This window comes from Micropterus salmoides, unplaced genomic scaffold (assembly GCF_014851395.1).
Source record: "Micropterus salmoides isolate LMB-PRFRI ecotype aquatic unplaced genomic scaffold, ASM1485139v1 Ms_hic_scaffold_21, whole genome shotgun sequence".
Classification (NCBI taxonomy): domain Eukaryota; kingdom Metazoa; phylum Chordata; class Actinopteri; order Centrarchiformes; family Centrarchidae; genus Micropterus; species Micropterus salmoides.
Window position 1 is genome coordinate 3,887,554 of NW_024041262.1, and position 26,523 is coordinate 3,914,076.

At 40.0% G+C, this 26,523-nt stretch overlaps 1 protein-coding gene across 1 annotated transcript in view; it reads left to right on the forward strand.

Moving 5' to 3' along the window:
* The window catches only part of ca10a (carbonic anhydrase Xa), a 233,026-nt gene that overhangs the window by 11,576 nt on the left and 194,927 nt on the right, over window positions 1–26,523 (forward strand). Inside the window, exon 3 of the mRNA XM_038736386.1 lies at window positions 15,987–16,061. Within this exon, the coding sequence (XP_038592314.1) occupies window positions 15,987–16,061 (75 nt within the window). The remainder of the gene's footprint in view (window positions 1–15,986; window positions 16,062–26,523) is intronic.

The window sequence follows — 26,523 nt, forward strand, 5'->3', positions numbered from 1 at the left end:
GTTAGTATTATTGCTAGCAAACAAACTTCTTTCAATTTGCATGTTATGCCATGAGAAAAAGATAAATTGATTGCTGATGTTTCCACCTATGATTGCAAGATTTCTGTGTTGTCTGTTTTATAACCTAACAGTGATTGTTTAAAAGGTGGTGAATGCCCCCTTTCATCTTAGATGCTTAGATGGCCACTTTTTCACTTGACATTTAAGCCTTTTACAGCCTACAACTTTATTGTTTTGGGTCAGTCTCAGTGCTTGTTTTGCAGCATCGGGCAACATTTTTTGGCAACAAAGCTCTAAAAACCCAAACCTAGCTTTAGCTTTTTATTGTTAGCTTTTAGCAAAGTTAGCAACTAGCAAATATATTTAGTCATTTAAGTGTTGTATGAGGAATAATTTAGTGGAAAGTACTAGTAGAAAGTTTAGTTTAAGTTTAGGACTTGGGTTTAGGGTTAATTATAGGATACGAGATTGAATGATGTCAATAAGATTAGATGAGCAATAACAACTTTATTGTTATTGAACAAGTACAGTACAAGAAAATGCAGTTTGCGTCTAACCAGAAGTGCAAAAAGGTTGGCAGAAAATTAAGTATAAGCATATGTATGTACAAGTAGAAAATACAGATGTGCAATTAATGCAAATGCATTACATATGGCAATTCTAAATGTGCAGAGGAAAGTTTACAGTAAGTCCTCACAAGTATATAGTGGTTCAAATGTGTGTGTGCATGTGTGTGAGTGACCACCTTGACTATCCCCAAGCAGCCGTAGCTCATCACATCTGCTGCTCAGGAATCTGAAGTCTATCAGCCAGCTGGAGTGAGACGACCTCCATGCCAGCTGTAATTTACCACGGGGAGATGGGATGGGGAATGTGTATAGGTGTGTGTGAATGTGTTGTATTTGTGAGGGATTGACGCGGCCAGAAAGAGCAAACTGAGTAAGTCAGTGATGGGGACTGGCAGAGGACAGAAAGAAGAAAGGCTGTGGTGTTGGCGGTGATATGGAAGCATCATACTGCAGGTGGACAGTGAGTTTTCATGAGCACCAACCAAAAAGCAGCCCTGCCTGCTCAATACCACAGCACCATCCAAGTGCCCCAATTCACTCTCCATCACATGCAGGCCCTGTCAGGGAAGCCAAATCTCCAGCTGCTAATCTGATAATCCTATGCAGATGTGTGTCCTGCAGCAGGAACAGGGATAGTGTGTGTTTGTGTGAGGGAGATGGAGAGTAAGTGAGTGTGTTCTACAGTTAGTGGGTGAGTGATACAGAGACGCAGAGAGCTGGTGTTTATCCAGGCTTCACTTTCCCTTCTCTTTCTGTGACAGTAGCTGTTTGTTTTGCCATGTCACCAGTTCTTCTGGAAGAGTCTGCACCGGTGTTTACACAATCTGCCGAGAGTTTAACACAGCAAATATACTGGGTGTGGTGATTTCTTCAATCTGAAGAAAGCCGATATCACATTTTTAGTATATATGGTCCTGAGAAAGTGATGTTATAAGCTCTATTCATCGTGTGGATCAGTTTGCATCCAGAAAGATTTCCTTTGGGAATGAACGACAACAAATCCCTATGGAAATGAGGTATTATGGTTTCCATTAATCATCGTGATTGTTTTCTGTCCTTCCATGGTTACAGTATCAACAGGGACTGCTGGTGCATCATGACTTTCCACTGTGGATATTTGCTGACATGTAAATGATATTTGAAAAGAAAAAGAAGGAAAAGGTAGCTTGTGTCTCATTCACGCAATATTGGCAGAATGAAAAGAACAAAAAAACTCCTGTTCCGTCTTGGGTGCATTATTCCAGCCATGTAGTGGCACCAGATAAATAGCATAAATTACCTACTTTGTTAGAGTCTCATGTCCATGGCAGCTGGAAAATGATCATGTGAAATTTAAGTTTATTTGGAAATCCTTCAGGATTAGGTTAATGTTGGTGATGTCTGTAGTTTTACCAGAGTCAATGAAGACCTGGAGGTAGCAATCAGCCCATAGTCAGAATTGCCACAATTATAAAGATAAGAATCAGGGAGAAAAACACCAGATATAAATAACTCTCTGTCTCTCATATTTTTCTGCTGATCAATTATATATATTGTAACACTTGTGTAGTTATTGTGGGCGATATTGTAACTGTCCCAATACCTCTGACTCAGAAGTCCGACCAGGAAGCTGACATGTTGATACATAATTATCTTAATTATGTAATTGATGTGGCATAAAGCGTAGGCCACAGCTGATTTACTGAGTCAAAGGCAGAATAACACTTTCTGTTTGACAGCTAAAACTGAAACTTCTTCCATTTTACAAGATCTTTTTTTTTTTTTTTTTAAAGTTCTAACCCACAGGAAGTCAAGTAAACACGGTTCTTATATTCATAGAACACTGCTATCATCTATCCATTCCATCCATATACAGAAAACCATTGGACCTACAAAACAAAACAAAAATAATAATTAATAATAATTTCTATTGGATTTTTCTCTCCACAAAATATTAATATTCTTATACCAATTATGCCATTTCTGAGTCCCATTATTCTGAAAATAACCTGTGGCATGCCTAGCTAATATGTTGTTAGTTTGCCATAAGGCTGGAAATGAAGACCCAAGGCTAAGGGGCCTTTTTGTTGCAGTCGAGCTGAGTTGTGCATTGGCCTTTAAGAGTCAATTACTGTGAGTCTTATGGATCTTATTAAACAACACCTCACATGTCATGTCATTGTAAATAACCATTACAAAGCTATTTTACAAAAGTGACTTTAGGTGTGTTTTAAGTTGCACTGTGTGCGTGTTCTGTGGTAAATAAATCTTAAATGACTAAGTATGGTAAACTGTCAGGGCACTACAGTAGACTTTACTCACCGTAGCTGTTCTTGGCTCAGTGTATGTGTGCTGAGACGGAGCAGACTGTAGCGTGGCTGTTATACACTGTGGTAAGTACAGTGTCTAATCACTGGCACAGGTACACAGGGTTTTATGGCTCTCAGCTCTAAAGGATCAGAGGCCACAGAGGACAAACCTACTCACCTTCTTTAAACCCACCTCAATTATTGATGGCTGCTTCCTCTTCTCTGCTTGACTTTTCCTTTCTCTAGCTCAACAACAAACATAATAATGCATTTCTTCTTTTTTTGGAGCTCAGTGGAGCAAAAATGGTGACAATTTGTAGAGATGAGAAGCGAGAGGGAGGGGAGAAACTGGGCAAACAGAGTGTGTTCTTGTCAAGTCAGATTCAGTGTGATCAGTGATCCCTAAACACTCAGCCACTTCTTTATGGCTTTCCTGAATACACCTCTGACCCCATCCTGGTACCTGGACACCACTCTGTTGAACCAAATATACCTATTAGTGGTTAGAGAGTTTGTCCTATCAGATACTGGATTAGTTTTCAGTGACACAGAGATCAACTGAATACAATTATTGGTAAATTAAAGCTGCAATATGCAACTTTTTAACATTTAAATAATGATTGTCTGCTTTCAAGCCTGCATTCCTTTTGCCTGAAAATATATTTTCACTGAGGTTTGGGTATGTGTAGAAAAAAACGGTCTGGAACATCACTCACAGATTTCTGAAAGGGACTTGTTGAAGCCTGGATTTAGGTTTACCGCTGCTGCCATCTTGTCAGTGTTTACTTTGTAGCCTGAAAACTTGGGCAAAGAGAGACAGGAGCCTTCTCTTAGTTTTTAAATCTCAGAGACCTGTCAGTCAAAGCAAACACAAGCCCTCTTCAAAACTCCAAAACACATGTCAGAAGAAGTGAAATTAGTAGTTCAGACCCAACTTAAGGTGGAAACAAAATTGACTGAGGTTGTTTTCCCTGTCGCTCACAGTTTTTCTGCAACCTGCACACAGACTGTATTATATGGACTGTATTTTAAAGCCTTTTTACACTGGCTTTTCTGCCACTTGAGATGGTATAAGTAACCAAGTCATATGAGTGCATCCAGGGTTTAGCTCTTCCACTAAGGTGGGGCCATATAAAAAGAACCCATAGCAACAAGTTAATTCACGAGGAAAAATGCCTGATTCCTCCTCAGATGTGAGAATATGCAGCTTTTGTCATTGTTACACCATTGTACATTCAATATCTTCAGGTTGTATGCTGTAGGTTGGTTTGCCAAAACAAGCTATTTGGAAACATCACCATAGGGTTCTGGATTTTGTTTTCACTTTTTAAACATTTTATTGCCTGATTCATAAACAAAATAATGGCAAGATTAATTAATAATAATCATTCATTTCAGCCCTAAACAAAGTATAGCAATGATAATAAATGATAATGCCAGAGATAACAATCTTACTTCCAGAACAATCAGTTCATCACTGAAATTCATACAAGCTGCTAACACTAATAAGAGTAACAATTAATCATGACACATTCTCTGTTACTGTTAGCTAACAACATCCACTTCAGTTAGGTATGCCAGAAACTGCAGGTAACGTTAAATAAAGATAATTGTATGGCTCTTGGAGTATGTGTGTCTGTGAGAGATAAAAATGGTGTCAAGCACAAAGCCCAATGTGAGGCAAAAAATCTGAACCAATTCAAATCAATGGATGATGCCTTCACTTTGTAGCATCTGTTGTTTTATACACTCCGATTCTTAGGACCGAGAATGTCTCCAAAAGTTTTATCATTGTAGCTGCCAGCAATGTCAGCAGGATAATAAGCAGGACATGTATCAAAGTTTCACTCGTCCTGCTCTTCAAAGTCTGAACACAGTAACTACATACTAGATGGCGCCACAAATGGCTGCCTCTGTGTGTTGGTGCTCATTGCCTTGTCTTGTTTTCTCTGTTCATTCAATGCTTTGCTGTAGGACTTGGAGCATTAACATGAGGTTAACAATTCCAGCAGATGTATAGAGTTTAGCTGGGCTTTTTCTTAATAGTTAATTGACGCAAGGAAAAAGCTACGTACCTGTAATGAACGATGGAGTATAACAATCCAAATAAAGTGTATTTTATTAGCGTGAATATTATCCACAGGCATTGTCTGCATTCTTTTGAGGTCAAATTGTGGGGTTTGACTGAGTGACTGGTGCCTCCTGAGCTAGCACATGATGATAGAGTAGTACCGGGACAGCATATTGCCTGCTGCATTTTGGATAGGAAACCAATTGGTTTGGTTAGATTCAGTCTTCAGGGCCCAGATCTTTCACTTTGTGACACAGAGGCAAATATGCCCTGGCACACACACACACACACACACACACACACACTCTGCAGCTGGGGCTATTAAAGAGAGGCACCAATAGGAGCTTGGTGAGAGATAATTGTCTCATAAGTCAGTAAGCACAGCTGTTGGCAAGGTCAAGTTTCATTTATGGACGCACGTCGCACTCTCAGTTATGTCGCTCTGTCTTTTCCAATCTGTCTTTCTTCTTCCTCTCTCTTTTTCTATCTGTTTGAGCCTGTTCTGTACCTGTCCTGCTCCCCGTCACTCCCCACCATCCTTCCCTTCTTCTCTCTTTCTGCATGGTTGGGCTTCAGGATTGCTTGTGCCCTTCAATGAATATTAATAAAAGAGTTTGGATATTATATGAAAATGAACTGTTTATTTACTGAGTCTCTCTCTTTTGGCTTTATGGGAGGTTGGCAGGGGCTGGATGCCAGACTCCCAAGTATGAGAGTGAGATAGACCGGTGCTATGCTAAATAGGATTCAGGTCAGTAAGAGGCTGTGGCCAATCGGATCTGTCATATGGCTTTAGAGGAGCCCTCTCTTTTCCAAACAACACTACAGCAAATCATGGTTTTCTTTGGCACTGGGTGATGAATGGAGGATCTCAAGTGGTTCTGGCTTTGTCTCAGTGGTACAAGGCTTCAAATTTGGTTTGGCTAGTCTTTCAAGTAATTTAAGTATGTTTATTTGTCAAGAGGCGGGAACCTCTCAAATAATTGTATAGTTTACTGAAGTCAAAGTAGCATGATGGAAAATGCTATGTTACGGCTATACTGCTTTACTAAAAGTTTTGGCAGTAAAATGTAATCCAACATTTTGATAGCAAAAAGTACTTAGAAAAGCATATTTTGGTGTCAGCCCAATTTGTAGAGTTTATGGGATTTCCATGGTTTCAGAACAGTTTACTGTAACAAGGAAAGGAAAGAACAAAGAACAAAGAGAGGGAACTAAGGAAGACAACTAAAGGGAACAATAAAATAATTAGGAAGGACAGAGGGAATGAAAACAAAAATCTAAAGAAACAGACAGACAGAGAGAGAGAGAGAGAGAGAGAGAGAGAAAGAGAGAGAGAGAGAGAGAGAGAGAGAGAGAGAGACATGGGATGACTAGATACACATAGAAGGAAAAAACACTGAAGCACTGTCATGGCCAAAACAAATGTGATATTGGCTGCGACAAGGAACCAAAGCTGTAAGATAAATGTATTGGACTTGAATGTTTAATGTTTCCCTCATACAGTATAGTGGAGACAATATCAGCACTTCAAAACTGAACTTAAGTATGATACCTGAGTAATGTACTTTCCACCTCTACTGACTGACGATTATTTTACGTTCTGGAAGTTTGACCAGTTTCCAGTGTAAGTCAGCTTATCCCCAGACTTTTCTTGAATCGACTGATGTTATCCTGTTTCATTTATTTTCTACCACTTCAATAGGGTTAGCTGACAAAGCTGCTGACAGTAGAGACATCCAAATATGTCTATGTGAGGGCTGACATTGTGACAGGCTGACAGAAACACAAAGTACGCATTTACATTGGGTCCAGTCTTGAAATATGTAGTGTAGAAAGAGTTGACAAGAGCATATTGTCATCTGCTGAGCCCTGCCTGTCTGTGAGCTTCTATACTTAGACTCAAGACCTGTATAGAGTTGGCATATGACAATCCAAACTTGCACTGTACTGTTGCTGCAGACCAATAACACGAGCGAACAAGTTCGAAATACCCAGGATATCTTCTCGTTATCTGGCTTCACAAACCTAACAGCCACGATCAGGCTCAGCATTATCAACTCAGAAAGTCAACTCAGGGTTTCCCAATCAAGCTATTGCGCGTTCACATAAAAAGGGGCAGTGTTTGCAGTAGATGACAATTCACAAACATGGCCAAGTCGACTGACAGCAGAGTGTCATATTTTACAAACGAAGAGCAAACTATAACATCAGACAAATATGAAGAAGTTAAAAACATATAATCAAGGCTAAAGCAACACAGCTGAAGCTGCCACATGCAGGAAAAGGACCGAAAAGCTGCGTGAATATGAAAGTTAATGGGCTTATAATGTTATTGCCCCATCATTAGATCTGACTATAATTACATTTGTGTTTTCCATTAAATGAATGTGTTGCTTAGATGTATTTTAATGGACTGTATGACAATTTTAGTTTTCAGTCTGCACCTGCAATGGCTATGTGTCAGCATTTCAACATTAAAAGCAGCGGGCACTGAACAAGTGGTTGCTCCAGCTCTCTTTCAAGAATTGAACACACCCAAGAATGTTCCAAACATTGTTTTAAATTAACTTCATAACGCAAAACGGAAATGCTCATATAGTGCTTGAAAGACTCAGCTAAAGGTGGGGTGGTATGCCAGTCCCTATAATATCAGAAAGAAATGGAACCCAGTGTTATAATAAACAAATTCAAATTAAAGTTAATTTAGATACCAAATATATGTTCATAATATGCTCACATAAAAAGAGAAATTAAACCATTACCTGCTCAGGTTAGCCGTTCAAGTTATCATGACGATGTATCCTCGTTGGACTGAAAATCCAGGGTTAATCCCGAAGTTACCTTTTTAATGTCAAATCCTGCTTCGTAGTACATGCCTCCAGTTTAACATGGAATGGAGACAAATCATTTTTCTTATAGATTTTCTGATCATGACTTGGCCATTGTTCTGTAGGCAATTCAATAGCCTCACTCATTTATGCAGTTTATTAGATCACTTTACACTGCCTGCTGGGAGGAGTTCACGCAAATGTCTCATGGTATTAAATGAACTGATGATCATAACCAATGACCTGGTACCATTAGGACCGTTACAGACAATTTGTTTTCATGCAGTTTCTGCTAGAGAAACCGGATAACCGGATTTCATGGCCATGCATATGCATTTTACTGAGACAAAGTTATTATTGTTAGTGTCTATTAGACTGCTGGTAGATGTCAATAGGGATCAACATGGTTCTTTGAAATCCTCTGTTTGAAGCAGTTGACACAAAATCAAAAGGCCATAAAGAAATTACAAACTAAAAGTGCTTTGATGTAGGCTGGAGAAAGATAAAAGCTGGTCAATTGAGGGTGTATCAGACAATGACATGGTGGCTGACAACAACTGAGAAGGTGTAAGATCCATTTTGATAATGAATGTTACATCGAGGTCTGTTCAAGGTTGACTCAAACCCTTTTTACTGTGTACCGTGTTTTTATTGACTGCATGCAGCTTCACGTACACAGCTTATGTTAAACTATAGGAATCTTCTCTGTGCTTGAGAAGAAGCGTTTTTCCTGCACAAGCAAACAAGCAGTGGCCTTCTTTTTTCTGTTTATAGTCAGCTGAAGACTTTTTAATGCACTTTAATGCAAGTTTCCAAAATTGACTTGCTTCAGCCATGTCTCCCTTTGGCCTGCAATCTTCATGTGACAACTCGTCATTAAAGGGATGGTAAATGACTGTAATCCAATGTACCCTTTGTCAACTTCAGCGAGTATTTCCGCTTAGTTCACTAGCTCTCCATTTGCTCTGAAACAGCCCTAGCTCTGTAAATGGGAAACAAAGACAGTGGTGTGGACCTTCCCCACAACATTGTTCCATCCAGTCAGCAACAGGTGACAGAGAGAGAGTTCTATACACCAGCACATTCAAACGTGATGGACTCTAGGCTCTGTGAAGAAGGACAGATGGATGAGAAACAGCCAAAGAGGAAAAGGTCTGAAGAGTATAAACAGCTTCTGAGGGAGTACTGAAGGGAGGGTTGTTTGGTAGAAGAGATCAAACTGCTAAACAATCTTTCTGCAGAATCACTTACTCTCCCTTGTAGTTGTTTCAGCATCACATTTTTCAGTCAGTTTTTAATTGGTTTCCATGCCCAGAGAAAAGGTCATATTAATAAGTATAGAAAAGCATTTAAAAATACTTTAAGGTCTTAGCAGTACGCAACATGGATTCATCTTCTACCTCACACACTACTTAATTGATAGTTTAAACGTCATACCTTTATTGTACCCTGCCTACACTGTCTATCTACACAGCTCTGGGACCCAATAAAATGGAAAATGGCAATCCATCAACCCCTCCTCCCATATCCCACCTCCTGCAGCGTCTCGTCTGCATTTCCCTTTATAGATTGGAGGCATTTCTTTTCTGCTGATGTCAGGAAGTGTGTTTTGGGGCCAGAGCCAGACATTGTGAGAAATGGGACAGTGCTTCTTATGCTGCTTCTTTCTCTCTCACTCTCTTCTGATGAGCCACAGGAAGTGATTATTTCTAATCTATTGGCCACCACTTCCTATTCAGCAATGACAGAAGCTTACATAATTATATGGAGTCTGGAGTGGTGCCACCACAATACAGAGTAGCCAATCAGTGCTCCTGTTATTGTTGGGTGGGTTAGGCTTTATCTAATTTTTTTATTTTTTTGCACACTGCCTAACCATCTATAAAGTAAAGAAAGACATAAAACAGCATATACACCTATACAGCATATAAATAAATGACCAAAAGTCACATTTACAAACCTTTTTTAAACATATTTTTTATTCCATGTTAATGTTAAATTATTAATTGATAACCTAAAGACATTGCCTACCACCTTTCTGAATCAATTATCTTTTTATTGACTGTTCCTTCAAATGTTTTACTACTCTTTAGAGTAGATTTTTATTTATTTATTTATAGCACCTAGCAACTGCAAGCGGATCATGGACTTCCTGACGGACAGGAAGCAGAACTTGAAGATGGGAAAACATGGGTGTTTCTCAAAACCAAGAATGCAAAGAATAGACTTGTGTTCTTGGGGAAGAATGAACTTGCAATGTCACGAGCACACAAAACGCTGCTGACGGTTGCGATGCGTTCTTGCTGCATTGCTTGCCGCCTGCATTGCTCTAATTATTGTAACAGCCAGGCTTCATCCCCCAAAACAAAAAGCTCAGAATCAGGTTTATTGTAGGTTTTAACTTACCAAGATAAAATAAAAGCAAATAAAAAGCAAATACTGTGACCACAACTCTACTCAACTCTGTCCACTAGCAATGCAATGTCTAATATAATAATAATATTAACAACAATAATAATAATAAAGGAAAGACAGTCCCCTTTCATACTATTTCTGATCATTTTTCCCGAAGTTTCACAAGACCAGATTTTTTTGTACATCACCATTTTTATGTACATCATCAAGATGTCTCTTGATTTAAGTTAAAATATTACTAAATTGCTCAGAATGTACTGACAGAATAACAGTGGTAATGTTAAAACCATCATACAGCTGTGGGTCTTTCTTCTGCAGTTGTTGTTGGAGTCTGCTGTGTTGGCTGTAGTGGTCTGCGTGTCTGAGGGCTCTCTGAGCTGATCTGGCAGGCCGGCTCGTTAGCTCCCCCCCGCGGGCTGGTTTGCTAGCTCCCTCCGCTGACGGTTACGGAGCATCACGACTCCGAAAAACGTTTGAGCACATTTTCAAGTTGGCCATCATTTTTAGTAAAACTACCAATATTCGACATCTACACAGCTGATTTCTCGTCTCAAACCTTATCAGAAGTGGATTTAGTGATGAAATAACGTATGAAAATAGTGCAAAACGTTCTGTTGTTGGCCTCACTCAGCTTTTTTGAGCCGCTCGCTTGAATGCCGAAATGAATGCTGGGATCTCTCTGCCGTCAAGTTCACACAAGTTACCAACCGATGCATCCTCGGTAAAATGGGTGAGTCAAGAACATTTATGGGATTTTAAACCGTTCTTGCCAAAATGCAACCTTGTGTATTGGGACAGTACTAGGGCCACAAAAGATGATGTTTCACAAGAACACAAGAACACAGATTGAGAAAGGCCCCATGTCTCTGACTCCTGGACCATCAGCACTGGTTCCCCTCAAGGTTGTGTTCTTTCTCCTCTGCTCTTCTCTCTGTACTGTACACCAACAGCTTCACCTCCAGTCACCAGATCATCAATGTCCTGAAGTTTATGGATGACACCATCCTCTTTGGGCTCGTCTCTGGTGGAGATGAGTCCGCCTACAGGTAGGAGATCGACCATCTGGTGACCTGGTGAACCCAGAACAGTCTGGAGCTCAATGCTCTGTAGACAACGGAGATGGTTGTGGATTTTAGAAAGAGCCCAGCCCCACCATCCCCCATCATCCTGAGTCAACACTGTGGACTTCTTCCGCTTCCTGGGCACCATCATCTCCTGTGACCTCAAGTGGGAGCTGAACATCACCTCCATCACCAAAAACAGCAGAAGATGTACTTCCTGCGGCAGCTGAAGAAGTTCAGCCAGCCAAAGTCAATGACGGTGCACTTCTACACCGCCATCACTGAGTCCATCCTCACCTCCTCCATCACCATCTGGTACGCTACTGCCACCGCCAGAAACAAAGGCAGACTGCAGCGTATCGTTCCGTCTGCTGAGAAGGTGATTGGTTGCAACCTTCCATCCCTCCAGGACCCGTCCCACCCCCGACACAAACTGTTACAGTCACTCCCCAGTCTTACCACTGTTCCAACATTCACTAACTCTGGTTTGGTCAAAATAAACCCTTAATTCAGTTAGAATTAAGAGTTACAGTTAGATGTGAAAATATTCTGTCTCTCTGATGCCTGACCTCTCTCTCGCTCCACTCCTGCTTGATGCCTCTCCCCGCCTGAACCCGATGTGTCTTTGTTGTCCCTGGAGTCAGAGTGCTGGCCACTGCCACTGTACATGACCTGGGTACTGTATTCCCTGTCGTTGTCAAACTGGCCTCCATTGGTGTCAGAGGCTAAGCCCGGTTCTGTTGCCCACACGCCCTGCTCTGGTTCTGCTGCCCATTCAGGACTCAGCTAATAGGACCACTAAGTTAGCTGCACGTTTAACTGAGCTAGCAAGCTAATGTCAGTTAACAGCAGTTAAGATCCGATATGTGATCTGCTGCCCCCTATTTTATTTGGAGTATGAATTTGACAGATAGAGAGTAGTGTTAATTCTTATTGCACATTTAAACAGATGTTACAGGAGAGGTCAACAAGCCACAAGCGCATAAAGTGAAGATACCTCAAATTAAGAATAATAATAATTTAAAAAAACTATTACAAAAAACATGATTTGGTAAACTAAAATAAATGAAATGCCATCATTGAAATACTAATATAATTAACGCATTCTTAATAGCTTTTTTTTAATGTATCAATTAAATATAATTACACATTACACATTGAAAAATCTCTGTCACACTGCAGACTCCATAGATTTAGCGATACATCTTGCCAAAAAATGCAATAGTATTAAACAGACATCAACTTTTATTTTTTCATTGGTCATACTGTATATTGCATTCATTTTGCATGAATTGATAATTCATATATTTTCACATTTTCAGTTTCATATTCCTCATAATATATTTTGTTGTAATTAGTGCCGCTGTTCAGCTGCAGCTACAGCTTAGTTTGCTTTGCCACAGGGATCATGAAAGGTTAAATTTACCTCACAAAATCTATAATTGTATTATCTCAGCAGCAATTTGTCTAAAATTGATGGCAACAAAATTGTTTCACATTCACTCTAATTAGACTGAAATAACAGGGATAGTGAACAAATCAATCCAAAAAGGTGTTTTATTCTTTTTTTGTCAAGGACCACAGCTGTCTTAATATGGACACTATTACTGTGCACATGTGCAGAGTGGGAGTAAAATAGAGAGAACTGTATCTGTATTGTTGTCAGTAGCTTGTAAGAGGATCATGTCCACAGGCCTCCAAATCTCCTTTATATTATTACTTACAGTAGCTAGAATCCCAAGGGCTCTCACTTACACACACTACCACTCCTACACACACATATACACCCAAATCACACAGTATACGTTTGGCTTCTCTGACTGCTCATTATTTTTCTTACTGCTGAGGTTTTATCTAAAAAACATGTTGAAAATATGATGCGGTCGACAAAGTGGTACACCATAACACGCCATATCACAGTATATTTGCTCTGCAGCAGTAAGGTTAGAATCAGAATCAGCTTTATTGGCTAAGGAATTTGACTCTTACACTCTAACAAGTATATGTATATGAAACATACAAATATATGTATATCTACATGCGTATATTTACAGTGCATGATGTGCACGATGATATGTATGTTACACTGTAAAAATATAATCTATAATGGAAATAAGTGGATGTTTTGGTGTTACAGGGTCACTGTGTGACTGATGTTAACTGTTCCTCAGAGTGATGGCTTGTTGGAAATTGATAGGGTCTGGGTTTCTTTGGTGTACAGTGGTGTACTACTAGAGGGGAGAAGTTGAATCGGGTTTTTGTCCAGGGTGTGATGGGTCTGCAGTGAAGTTTCCTGCCCATTTCTTGACTGTAGAGATGTACATGTATGTCCTGAATGGAGGGCAATTTGGCACCAATGATTTTCTCTGAATGTCTGTTGTGGTCTGTTCCTGTCCTATTTGGTGACCAGATTGGATTATTATTGCAGTGTACAACTGGATCAGCAGCTCCTGACGCAACTTCCTGAGCTGGAAAAGGAAGTATATCCTCTGCAGGGGCTTACTGATAGTTGTGTCAATGTTCGATGCCCAATTTAGGTCCTGGAAGATTGTGGAATAGAACCCAATCAATAGAATGGCAGGTGTATGAAATGATCACTGCCTCGTTGCAAGTGTGTTTGTTTTACTTCTTATAGCATCCCATCTTCAGTATATCTTTAACTGAGAAATGTTTGAGCAGAAGCAGAGCAAATCTAAGTGACCTGTCATAAAAGAAGTGGATGTAGCCACTGTTGTGTCACCCATTGCTTTGTGGACTACCATTCTGAAGCCTCAAGTTTGGCATTTTGGCTGTTGCCATTTGGAATCAGAAATGACCATATATGGACAAGAAGATGGAGCTAGCTAGCTTGGTTAGTAAGTTGCATCTGTAATTCATGTTAACTGTAATATTAATTGGGATAGTAATTTTGGCCAAAAAAAATAGACTTAAAACAAAATGTATTTACTGGATTGTGTTTTAGTACAACCAACTGCTGACCAAGAATTTTTTTGGCGTCAAAAATGTTGCAATTATCTTTCATGAACTGAAAACACACTGAAGGGGTAAGGACATCTTGACTCTTGGTCAAGGCCCTATGGCGTCACTTTTTAACGCCCTGGGTACCCCTTTAGTGTCAGTTTTAGACATTTTAGGATTCAAGTTAGCAACGCTTAGCAACAACAAATATGCAACGTCTGGTAAAGTTAGCAACAATAAATATAATAGCGTTTCAAAACATCGCCATTTTGAAACAGCACATTATTAAAGTTGTGAAAAGTTGGAATTTGGTTAGGTTTAGGCAACAAAACTACTTAGGGTTAGGAATAGACTAGGGCTATGTTTACTATATCGTCTACGGACCTGTTGGCACCTGTGAGCGAATTTCAAGAGGTCCAGTCGTGGGTCTGTAATGGATTTGAGGTGCGACAACACAGGCTGCCCAAAAGACTTCATTCCCACAGAGGTCAGGATGACGGGTCTGTAGTCATTTAGAGACTAAAGAGATTAAGAGATTAAAATAAAGATAGACCTTTTCCAGTGTGATTATAAAATAAACCATTTTAACCTCTCATAACGGATGGCAGGACTCTAAACAAAGTACGATCCAATAACAGTACACACATTAGCCAACAACAACTTACCTCATTCACCTCTGGGAAAGTCTGGGGTATCAATAGTTGAGCGATTCCACTCTGCATCCTCTGCCCTAGCACTGGTCAGCTATTTCATTTTAAATAAGTGTGTTTAAAAAGGAATTGTAACCGCAGAGAGTGATTCTGATTTAGTTCTTCAGTCTTCCTCATTGTGTAAAATTGACTATGTAAAAACCTTTTAAATGATCTTGTATTGCAGTTTGTGGGAGTTTTGTCAGGGTGCGGCAGTGCTGGGCAGTGGACCAGCCTCCCTCTAATGGTTTGGAACTCACTGCTGCTTGGTTGGCCATTGCACTGATTTAGCTGCCCTCCAATCAAAGATGGTGTTTACTTCAAGTTCATTTATCATTTAGAGAAGTGGCAAACAGGCTCTGTTTTTTTTTCTTGGGAGGGCAGCTGCTACCTTACCCCCCTTTTCAGCTTATGGCTACGGAGATGGCCCTCTGAGAAAATAGCACACCCCTCTGAAATTGAACCTGCTCTCTAGTGTTACTAGAGCAAGGCTGTTTGGAGGCGATAGAAGAGGGAGGAGGGTTGTTCGTCCGCCTCAACTTCCATTAAAGACAAGCAAGCAGGGCAACCTCGAGGCCGTTGATTAAGCCCCACTTTGCGCTTTTTCTGTGAATGAACAGGAAAGAAAAAACGTTGAGGTGTAAAAAGCAATATCCCGAAGGCTCGGTGGGTTATTCTTGGTCACAACTCTTTCTCTGTTCTGAGACCTTTACTTAGTCACCTCAATTAAACTGCACCACCCTGCTCTAATCTGGGGCTTTCTTCCACAGCTCAAACAACATGACAGAATACATTTCCATAGTAACGCCTAGGGAGTCATCGCATCACGGAGGAGTTTGCCAGTGTGTGTGAACCTGTGTGTGTATGCAATTGGACCGAAACGCACGGTAGAATTGGAAGCCTGTTTGCTTAGAGGCCATCTCCAGGGAGTCTATTTGCCAAGGTCTCTTGCTGAGAAGGTTAGCGGGGCGTCTGAAAATGATGAGGGCGGTAGAAAAACTTAGTGCTTCAGTTGGAGACAAGACCGTGTTCTGTTTCTTGTCTAAATTTCAGATCGAAGTGATTGATGTCCCTGTTCCTGTGTTTCTTCTCTTCACCTTACAGCACAGCCGAATCCACCGAAAATTCACGAAGGATGGTGGGCGTACAAGGAAGTGGTGCAGGGGAGCTTTGTTCCAGGTAAGCCTCAAAACAGTATGTAGCACTTTGATGCATTCCCACAGAATACTGATTTCCCTGCATACACTTTAACCACACTGTGTGCTTGATCCTGAAGTCGGAGCTTATTACATATTTAAGATAACATCGGGCCACCTTGCCGCTGGCAGTAGTTTTATTTTCTCAATCTTACAAGACCTCTTCGGCCTTCACACACAGATGACGCTTTTTCACTGATTGATTGATGGCAGCTCACTGTTCCTTCCACCTTTTCCATCTTGTTATGTATCTGCTTGTCAGGCCAATTATTTTCCTGAGATTGTGTTTTTCTGCTGCGTTGAGGTGATTTTGAGAAAGCCTGCAGGTGGCTGTGCATGTGTAGGCTGTATATATGTATGTAAGGTAATGCCCATGCTTATGAGGACCAAATGTACGGATCGAACAATTAGGAATTTTAGGAGGTTTTTTTTGCTGGTACTCACTTCTATAACAATCAAGGTTAGCTTTACTTTAAGGGTAAAGGTGAAGTGCAAGTATCAAGTAATAATGAGAGGTAAAGGTTAGGGTAAGGTTTGAGTTTTGTAGTTTTCTATATTCCCAAGTAATGTAGGACCTCATTAAAACCATTAAATTGGAACTCTAACTCTGCTTCAACCCTAAATACATGAGTTGCAAAATTATACAGAGCAACTATTGCTTTCAATAAACTCTTAGCGCTTAGTTGCTGAATGCTCCATAGTTACAGACATTTCCCTGACTTTATGATATCTTTTAAAGCTACAGTGCCAATGTCACTACAGAGAAGAATTATTAGTTAAATTATGCATGTCTGAATTCCCAGGATAATGTAACACTACTACTATTATGTGATGATTTATTTACTAAGGCTGCCTTCATTTCATTTGCATTTTGCATTTATTTATACACCAACTTTTCCACCTCAGCCGAATGTTTGGTTTTTTTTATTTGCAGAATATCTGGCCTTTGCATTTGGGTTTTTTTAATGTGCAAATGGATGGAAATGCCATTGCTGGCTTTTTTGTTAGCTACTTTATTAGGAGTTAGTAAGCGTCAAGCAATGCTCTTTATCCTATCCTCTAATGCTTGCAAACTATGCATGTTTGCACATTTGTTGTGAAAGACCAGGCCAGTATCCCTAGGAAAAATCTTCACCTCATAATATGCATCTGGATGACCTTTAATAATAGCAGAAAGTGAGGGTGCGGAGGTCAGGGTGGTGGATGGGCATGACAGCGTGTCTGAGTTTCTGTCCCGTTGCAGCTTTTTTATTATTTGTTCCCTAACCTGAACTATAATATTGTTTTAGTTGGCTAATCTTGACCATACCGTAGTTGTCAAGTGCAGATATTTCATAAAGCAAAGGCAGTGGGGTGAGATATAAGCAGCCATCACAGCGGAGCGTTAGAGACCTTTAAATTAGGGCAATCACACCGCTCTTAGTAAAGTCCTAATACGTTCTCAATGGAACACTCATATTTACAGTCCCCACCTTGACACACATTAAAACTAATGTTTGCCCACTTACTTCAATACAGTCCAAGTCTTTGTGGAGCTAGCAGAGCCAGCCAGTCTAAAGGTGCTTCCACATAGCTTAGATATTCAGCCATACTCATGCAGTTTCTACTAATTTGTGAATTGTTTTCACACTAAATAGAGATTAAAGTTGGCATATTATGGTGACTGAGAGACTGACTTTAGGGAAAGGGCCTTAGGGATTAAAAACATTAAATTAAGGTAATGTGGTGTTGTGCACTTTCTTATAAAGAACACTAAGGCTTCCCAGCATGTCCGAGCATACATATTAACGCCTGTTTGTCCTTCCCTCTGGCAGCAAGCACTTGGTGGTTTGCTGCCGCGTTTATATCTCAACTATCTCTCCGGGACATCCTTGTAAAAGAGATTAAAAATCTCAATGGATTTCTTTCCTGGTAAAATAAAAGATAAATTTTTTTTAAAAACTATCTCTTCCAGCAGTTCTCCATGGCGCACTTGCTTTGCTAACCACCGTACAACAGCTGGAGCAGTTAAATACTGTTCACGATCCTCCTGTGGCAGTGCGGAGAATTCCCTACCCTAGTTACCTTCTTCTGCAGATGGCAGGGTTTCATAGCTGGGATATTAAAGAGAAAGGAAGGGTTTTCACTGCAAATGAAGCCTGCTTTAATGATGCAGAGAAAAAAACATGGAACGTGGAATATATTCTTATTGTACTCAGTCTACTTGGACAGTGAGTGGTGATAAACGATTTCATTGGAAACTGAACTGTTTGTGCACTGGAATTTTAGTCGTATGTTACATGCACATCATTCAAAGAAAATACTCCCTTAGAGCAGTAATCCATTATAATGAGTATTATGCAACTCTTCCTCACCTACACTTTAGCTATTTTATATATTTCTTATTAGAAATGATCAGTGGAAGAACTCAGGAGACAGTCTAGTTTTTGAATATTTTATCATTTGGCAGTTATAGGGGTTCTTAAAAAAGTTGTGACTATGAATGGCAGCCAAAGTAATATTGTAGAAATTGAAATGGAGATGATTTATAATATCAGTGTAAGGCTCCAGGCAGCTCTGTAGTAGTGCTACCAGGGCTCTGAGCCCTCTCCACTTCTTTTCACCTGTTAATGGCCCATTTCTCTTCCCTGAAACGTTTCACAGTGGAGGTCAAAAACTGGAGTCCAGCATCTTAGAACATTTGCTCCCCAAGGTTGGAAAAGCAAATGTAATCCCATTCTCAGGCTTGTGTCACCACGGCTGACCTTTGGAATATTACTTATCCTTTCTGAACTCTCTCAATTAGATTTAAATTTGGTAAAGGTCAGATATAACTCTACGTTCTGCACCTGTTTCCCTTTTGCTCTCACCTCCTCTTTATGTCATGTCTTAGTGTTTAACTCTTGCAGTCAGTCACTTTCACTCATTGTTGTCAGTCTTTCTACAGTGCAAAAATTTATTCCAGAGCTGTTCATTTCATTGTAACGACTAGAAGCACACAGGACACATGTGATGTATGTAACTAATCCGCTCATTTGTTTGTGTCTGGTGTATGGTTTTATAATTCAACTTTAATTTCCATGCAGTGCAAATACGCAAAGAAATTATCTAATTTTCCCAGACTTACAACTTGAGTGCCTGCTGTGTTGTAAAAGTCTATTTAATGTGTTAGAATGTTAAAAACAAAAATGGAATGGAAAAGCGGAGCCTGCATTTAAGCCAGCTAATAAGCTGCCACTGTAATGCTCCAATTATTGAATGTAACAAGATTACCAGCACTGATAATAAGTATTATTTTTGAGAATTGTGTAGATAATAATGATGGTGCTTTTGACACTACACTGTAATGTACAATACGAAAACCTGTCTTAACTGCAGTGTTAAAAAGAAGTGCATTTTATGCATGTTAGTACTTTGAGACTACACATTTCTTGAGTACGTTTCCAGGATCAGTAGTTGGGTCAATGCATTATGGTAGCAGAAGGAGGCCTAATGCCTTAATGTGATTTTAAACCCTTTCTTATACCCTGCCTCTTTTATTTTGCTGGGAATTCTTCATTAAACTGAAATCTAAAAGTCTTTGCTGCTACCTTCCAAGCCTGTAGCCAGGCTTTTAGAAAAAACGATGCCTTGAATCCAACTCTAGTCAAAATTGACCAGAATGACGGTTGTCTTGAAGGCACATTTTTGATGAATGGTTGTTGTCAGTAATAACCTCAAAACATTGTGTTTTTTATAACTGCTTCATAATTAGGGTTTGGGTACATTTATCCCTCCATGTGGTCACAATCCTCCCAGTTGGGGGAGATGTAATGGGTCATCAGTGCAGAGTTTGGAGAAATAGGGCTTTCCCCGTGTAAAGTCCCATCAGTGGCTTATGACAGAGCTGTGGAGGCAGTAGTGGAGGACGATGAGGAGGAGGATGGAGGGAGGGAAAAGCTACGGAGAGGGCAACTGCGGGGCAGAGAGTGATGAGAGTGCTCAGAGAGACTGACACAAGGATGCTTTTAGGGAGATAATGGGGTAATAGATAAATCGCTCTGGCTTTTAAACACACACACACACACACACACAGGCACACACAGGCATTATAGCCAATATAGTCACAGCTCTCCATTGGATTTTTTTGTCCCAGGGATCCATATTAAAAGATGTTGTTATTGTTAATTTAGGATTAAAATGTTTAAATTGAGGATTAAAATGTTTAACTCCCCACTTATACTGTATGTGGAAATAATTAGGATGAGTGATGCTTATAATTCTGTTAGTAATTGTTACACATCCAATAATTAGGCTAAATTCTAGCAAATTAAAGCTCTTACATAATTCAAAGGATTCAGAATTTAGAACTGTTTTCATGACATTTTACAGATACATGCAGTTCAGCTTGAAGGGCTGCTTCACCCAAATCACAAATTAACCAAATTTCTTTTACCTTGAGTCATGGGCATGTAGACTGTGGTTTTGGTTTGTTGATTGCATGAGATACTCTAACTGCCTCTACTCCAGTGCAATGGAAGTACTACAAATGGAATTCAAAATTCAATAGCTACTTCCCTTTTCAAGAAATATGGGACCAGGAGCCACTTGTACTGACCAGATTTGTTCTTAAGAATGTATGAATGATTTGAGATACCTGGTTGCATTTTTCACACACAGTTTTTCTTGTATTTAATTTTGAATGATTCAGGCCTGTCATATGAGTTTCACACAAATGGCCGCTTTTCATTTGAGTAGTTTCTAGGAAATTCTCATCAAACAAAAACAAGCATGAAATTTTGAGGAATCTGACATCATGTCGAACCATTAACTTGTTATTTCTGTCACTGTACAGCTTTGAAATGGCGCGCCATTGCTTATTAATATTTGCTTATTAATATTGTTTCATGTCTCTAATATGCCTGCTGACACAGCTACATTTGTTCTTTTTTCGTCTGCTGATTTCCGACAGCAAGACTTGAAGCTCCGCAATCTGAATGAGTGAAACAGGTACTGTGGCCAATTCAGAGACGTTTATTTGCAGATGACAAACTCTCATTAATAAATGGCATTAATCATGTTCAAATGAGCGATTTATGACCCATTTGTACAGTTAAATGAGTTTGGTAATTCTGACTTGGAACACTTATTGGAACTCACCTCAGAAAGAAAAGTAAAAGAGGATTTAGATAAAACTAAATAAACACACTTGTACAGGACCCAGTGACCTTACTACTCTCAATCCAAAATCCACAAGACATATTATCTGTAGTTTTCATAGGGACCTCTGAAATGATGTGGGCAAGTGTGGAGGAGAGATGCTGGGTATATCAGGAAAAGGATGCTGAAGTTGGAGCTGCCAGCCAAGCAGAGAAAAGAAGGTCAAAGAAGACGAGAAAGAAGGTGAGGGAGGACACGCAGGTGGTTGGTGTGAGGAGGATGCAGAGGACAGGAAGCGATGGAAACAGATGATCCCCTTTGGCAAGCCCTTACAGGAGCAGCCGAAAGAAGAAGAAGAAGAAGAAGAAGAAGAAGAAGAAGAAGAAGAAGAAGACTTTCTCAGGAAGTAGTTCCAAATAATCTGTTGGGAGTCAAGTGTGTGGATTATCCACAGATGACAGTCTTTATGGAAATACATTTAACAGTTGAATTTTTAAAAATGTAATCTTTCAATACTTCGAGCATCATAAGTTAAATCTCATTCATCTTAATTGGCTGCAAGACAGGCAAGTCTCACAGACAGATATCTCAAACATGGACAAATAAAAACTAATTTCTGCATGGCTCCATAGCTCTAGAGGTAAGTCATGTATTTGTGTTTTTGGTAATTTGGAGACCGGGTAAATTTTACCCGCTATAAAAACGCAGTGATTTAGTGATTATTTCTGCTACATGTTGCTCCAACACACTTTGGGAAACATTATTTCCTATAAACATATTTCATATTTCAGGCATTTACAGAAAGTTTATTCTATTCTGTTCATTGTCTTCACCGTGCAGGTCGATCGCTTGCGCTGTGTATCTGTGAAGGACACGTTCACATGCGGCGGCTCTTTTGATGTCATCCACTCGCCGCTGTTATAGATGTTATAGCCTAGTTATATTCTAAACACAGCTTGAATTTAAATGCAGCATACAATTTACAAAAAAAGATGTAAAATGTAAAAATGTTGTAGTGTTTTATAGGCGGTACTAATAATAGCCTCATAATGTCGGCTAAATCTTACTGTTCGGCTTGTTGACTCCATCGGGTATCCAGAGAGTAACACATAGCCACAAAGTCCAAATAAAAGCAGGCTATTTATTTGAAAGAAACGATTATTATCAATTCCAAAATTCATAGTAGATTTTTACCCAACAGAACAATGTATAATGATCACTTTTACTAAAAAATACATAGCATTGAAAAAGTTATAGCCACGCTCTCTCGAAGGGACCGCAGAACAGACCTATATCACAGCGAAAAACTCGGCTACTGCAGTATTAGTTTTGATGATCATGTAGCCTACACAAAAGCTATAAGCAGCAGCTTTTATGCATGTTTACTTCATGCAAGTGGATCGCTGTCAGATAAAGACCTGTCCGATGCTGAATCAACCCAGGACACATCGCCTAGCCCCCACCGTCAGACTCTCCTTCACTCACTGCGCTGAGAAAGTGTAATGCCTGTAGTGGAAAAGGCGTTGTCAATAGCAACATAGAATGTTTATCTAAACGCTCGAAATGAACAGCGCTATAATGACTCAACAGGGGTAAATTTTACCTGCTGCCGCTTACAGGTATAAATGCCCATTTTTTAAATCTGGCTTTATCTTGACATTTTTTAACAATAGGGGTTGCTACATAACACACTTTTAGGAAAAGTCAGAGACTTGGGGACCTGAATATTATATTGAAACAAAGATAGATACAATCAAAAAACAGCTCGCGGGTAAATTTGACCTGTTGGCGGTTCTAGTGTTAAATGATGCATTTAGTGAAAGAATTTGGAGCCTGGCTGTCATGTCAGCCACTCTCCTGATTTAAATGGAGTAAAACCTGTTGGCACAAGTGTTGAGTAAAGTGCTGCAGTGCTCTAGTTAGGATTGTTGTTGTGCTTTTTGCTGTTAACAAAGCATAGAGGACAGCTCTTGATCTTGAATGTGCAAGCATCCGATATAATCATTAGACCTTATCGTACATCTCCCCATCTGATGCTCCATTTTCCAAGGCCCTCAACCCACGTCAGAGCATTTTGTCACAGCTTCTCATCACCCGAATTTGATTTAATCCTGTGTTTTCCCCTCCTTACACTCTTGTTTGATAGCCACTTTTGTTTCCAGCAATCAAACGAGCGGCTGCGGTTTTTCTAGCAGGCTTGTGAGCTGATTAACATTTGTATTTTTATTTTTTTTACATCCCACTGAGACAAGAACCAAGCACCAATTATAGAATTTTAGCTGCCAGTTGTAAAAGTCCAAAAAGCAGTGTTGTGAAAAATCCCCTTAAATGTTTTTCTTTTTTTTAATACTGAATACTCCAGCTAAGCCCCTCTCTGAATCAATGGAGGAGGCTAATTGGTAGTTTCTTTGTATATGTCTGGCAGGTAGCAAGCTCTTCTTCAAGTGACAATCGCTGATCGAAAACCAATTAAAGACACAGACACCACCATCAGGGACATGCACGATTTGCCACCAGCATGTTTATGGGAAGAAAATGGACATCCAATAGCACATTACCAATTTGTTATGGGGGTACCCAAGCCAGCCCCTGCACTGGAGGTGAAAATAAGACTCTGAAATGTGCAGATGTTACGGTGGTGTGGGTGCAGGTCTGATGAGAAGAGCCCTCACAGTGGTGGGATCAGTGCCTACAGAGTGTAGGAGATGGTTTCTGACCATCAGCAGGGGCGGACTGACCATTGGGAATTTTGGGAACAATCCCAAGTGTTCAAGAGTTTTTATTTTTCAGTTTCTGATGTTCAAGTTTAAAAGATCCGCGACCGCACTGGCCAGCCGGTCCGATGTGTCTATCAGACTGGGCCAAACCAATACTATTTTGAGGGGGCGCTTGGACCGATCCTCCTTTTTGCTGAAATCTGATTGGCTCGACTGTGCCGATCAAAGGAGTTTACTTTCCATCTTGGACGAGTTTAATCTCAATACGTTTTGTCGGTGCTAAACTCAGCCCAGGGTTGTGTGATAAGCACAACAGAGAAGGTTAATATGTCGAAAAGAAAGAAAGAGGAAAAAGAAATGTGTGGTGCAGAACAAATAAGAATTTAGAAGACAGATGTTGGGCACAAGAGGCAGCTAAATGCGTCAAATCAACTGACCTCTTCCTTGGTGGAAAGGTGCTGTGGCAAGTACAAATGAGGCAGGACCCAGCACAGGGACCGGAAAGTAATGCATTTATTATAACCTGAGATTATTTATAGGCCTTTATTTATAGGCATATAGGCTGTATTATATATTTATATATTACAAAAACAACAGCTGAAGGAAGAAGGAACAGGAGGAGGAACAGGAGGAGCTGCAGGAGCTGCACGAGGAGGAGAAGCAGGAGGAGAAGGACCATGGAACCAGAAACAGTGACAGGTACAGGGGCCTGTGCAGGGCTGGGAAGGCAATTATCCATAAATAGAATAAGAAAATGGATTATTGTTAGTTTTATTTATTACTGATGTTCTTAACGCTCATATGTAGCTGCGTAATCAGTACAAGCACAGGGGAGCTACTCAGAACTGAAGCTGAGGGATTTGATTTTTATGCACACACACACACACACACACACTGCTCTATTTTATGAGACTGAATTGTAGTTTTTAATGATATTTAACTATTTTTGCATTCTGACTGACTCTGGCTTGTCCGGCCTGGTCTTGTTCAGCGCAGTGGTGCCTTGCTGATACAAACTTAAGAGGCAGGTGTCACAAAATATTCTTGAAGGTCTTTATCATAATGAAATTGACTGTATACAAGTGCAACACTATTAATTAAAATAACTTCTTAAAATCTTTCCCCGCACCCCCACACAGCGCTCGCATAAAAGGCCTCTCTGTTTCAAAGTCCTGGGCTGAATTTCAGTCCCAGTACCTCCCTGCACACCAGAGGCAGTTTTATGGGCCTCAAGCATCTAACTAAACAGATTTGGCCCCATGTGGAGACGACAGTTGCAAGAGAAATTTCTCCTATCAAGGTGAAATATTATCTTCTGCACTGATATACTGAGCAACAATTTTTTCCACTTTGGTACCATTCCAGTCTTTTTGCTCTTTGTAGTTTAATGTAGAGGTATCCGCAAATGAAAAGAATAACACTTTGGATCAGTTTGGCTACACAATTTATTTTTCTGAGGCAGGGTTTTACTCTGTGTGTGTAGACATTCTCTACTAAAACACTCACACAGCTTCTCAGAAACCCAGACTGAAATGTAGTTCCTTTTTGAAAATCCACAAATAATGCGGTTGCAACAATCACTTGTTTTGAGACCCTTTGTATTGTATTTCCAACTTAATTTTAAGCAAAACAAAGTAGAAAATGATTTAAGATACAACAATATCTTAAAAAACTAGACCCTTTAACTTAAAATGAGGTCAATGAAAGAAACAGCAACTTTAAGCCTGAAGTAAACATAACTGACCTAACAAATGACACAAAGGGAGTGTTAACAAAATGATTGTTGTATTTATGCACATTCCATCCACCATACTGTCTAAGTATGGTTTAGATGTTTAGGGCTCGGCGGTCAAGTTAGCAACGTTTAGCAACAATAAATTTGCAACGTCCGGTTACACCTTCAAAATGAAACTCTAGCGTTTCGAAACATCGCCATTTTGAAATGGCACGTTATTAAAGTTGTGACATGTTGCAATTTGGTTAGGTATAGGCACAAAAAGTACTTGGTTAGGGTTAGGAAAAGATCATGGTTTGGCCTAAAATTACGTACGTCAGTTAACACTTTTACATAACTTTGTCTAACTTAAATAACTTAAATATTTAATGTTGACTTTTTGTTTCACACAGGACATGAACCCCGGTCTCCTGGTCCAAAGTTGGGGTTCTGGCCCTCCATCCACTCCAACCACTTGCTTACTGCATCTTTTCTGTTAAATATCATATACCTACCTTTACCGTCAAAAACTGACGTCCAGTGCGTCCATATGTGATGAGTCAGGGAGTGAGAACGGGTTGCATCGGCCGTTTTTTCTTAATTGCATAATTTGCTAAATTTGTGCTCTTTTCTAATTAATTCTACGCCTATACTGAGCATGTTGGTTGTAAATCTATATGTGGGAGCGCCAGTTAGCTCTCCAGTAGAGCACGCCCCCCTTGTACAAAGGCTGAGTCCTTGCTTTAGTGGCCCAGGGTCAAATCCAACCCACAGTCTAGCTGCATGTCTCTCTCTCTCTCTTCCACCTTTCCTGTCTCTCTCTCAAATGCGTGGCATTTTTTGGACTAAACCCCCATCATCCCTGCGGAGGAGCCATAGTGTTTTAACAAAATGGT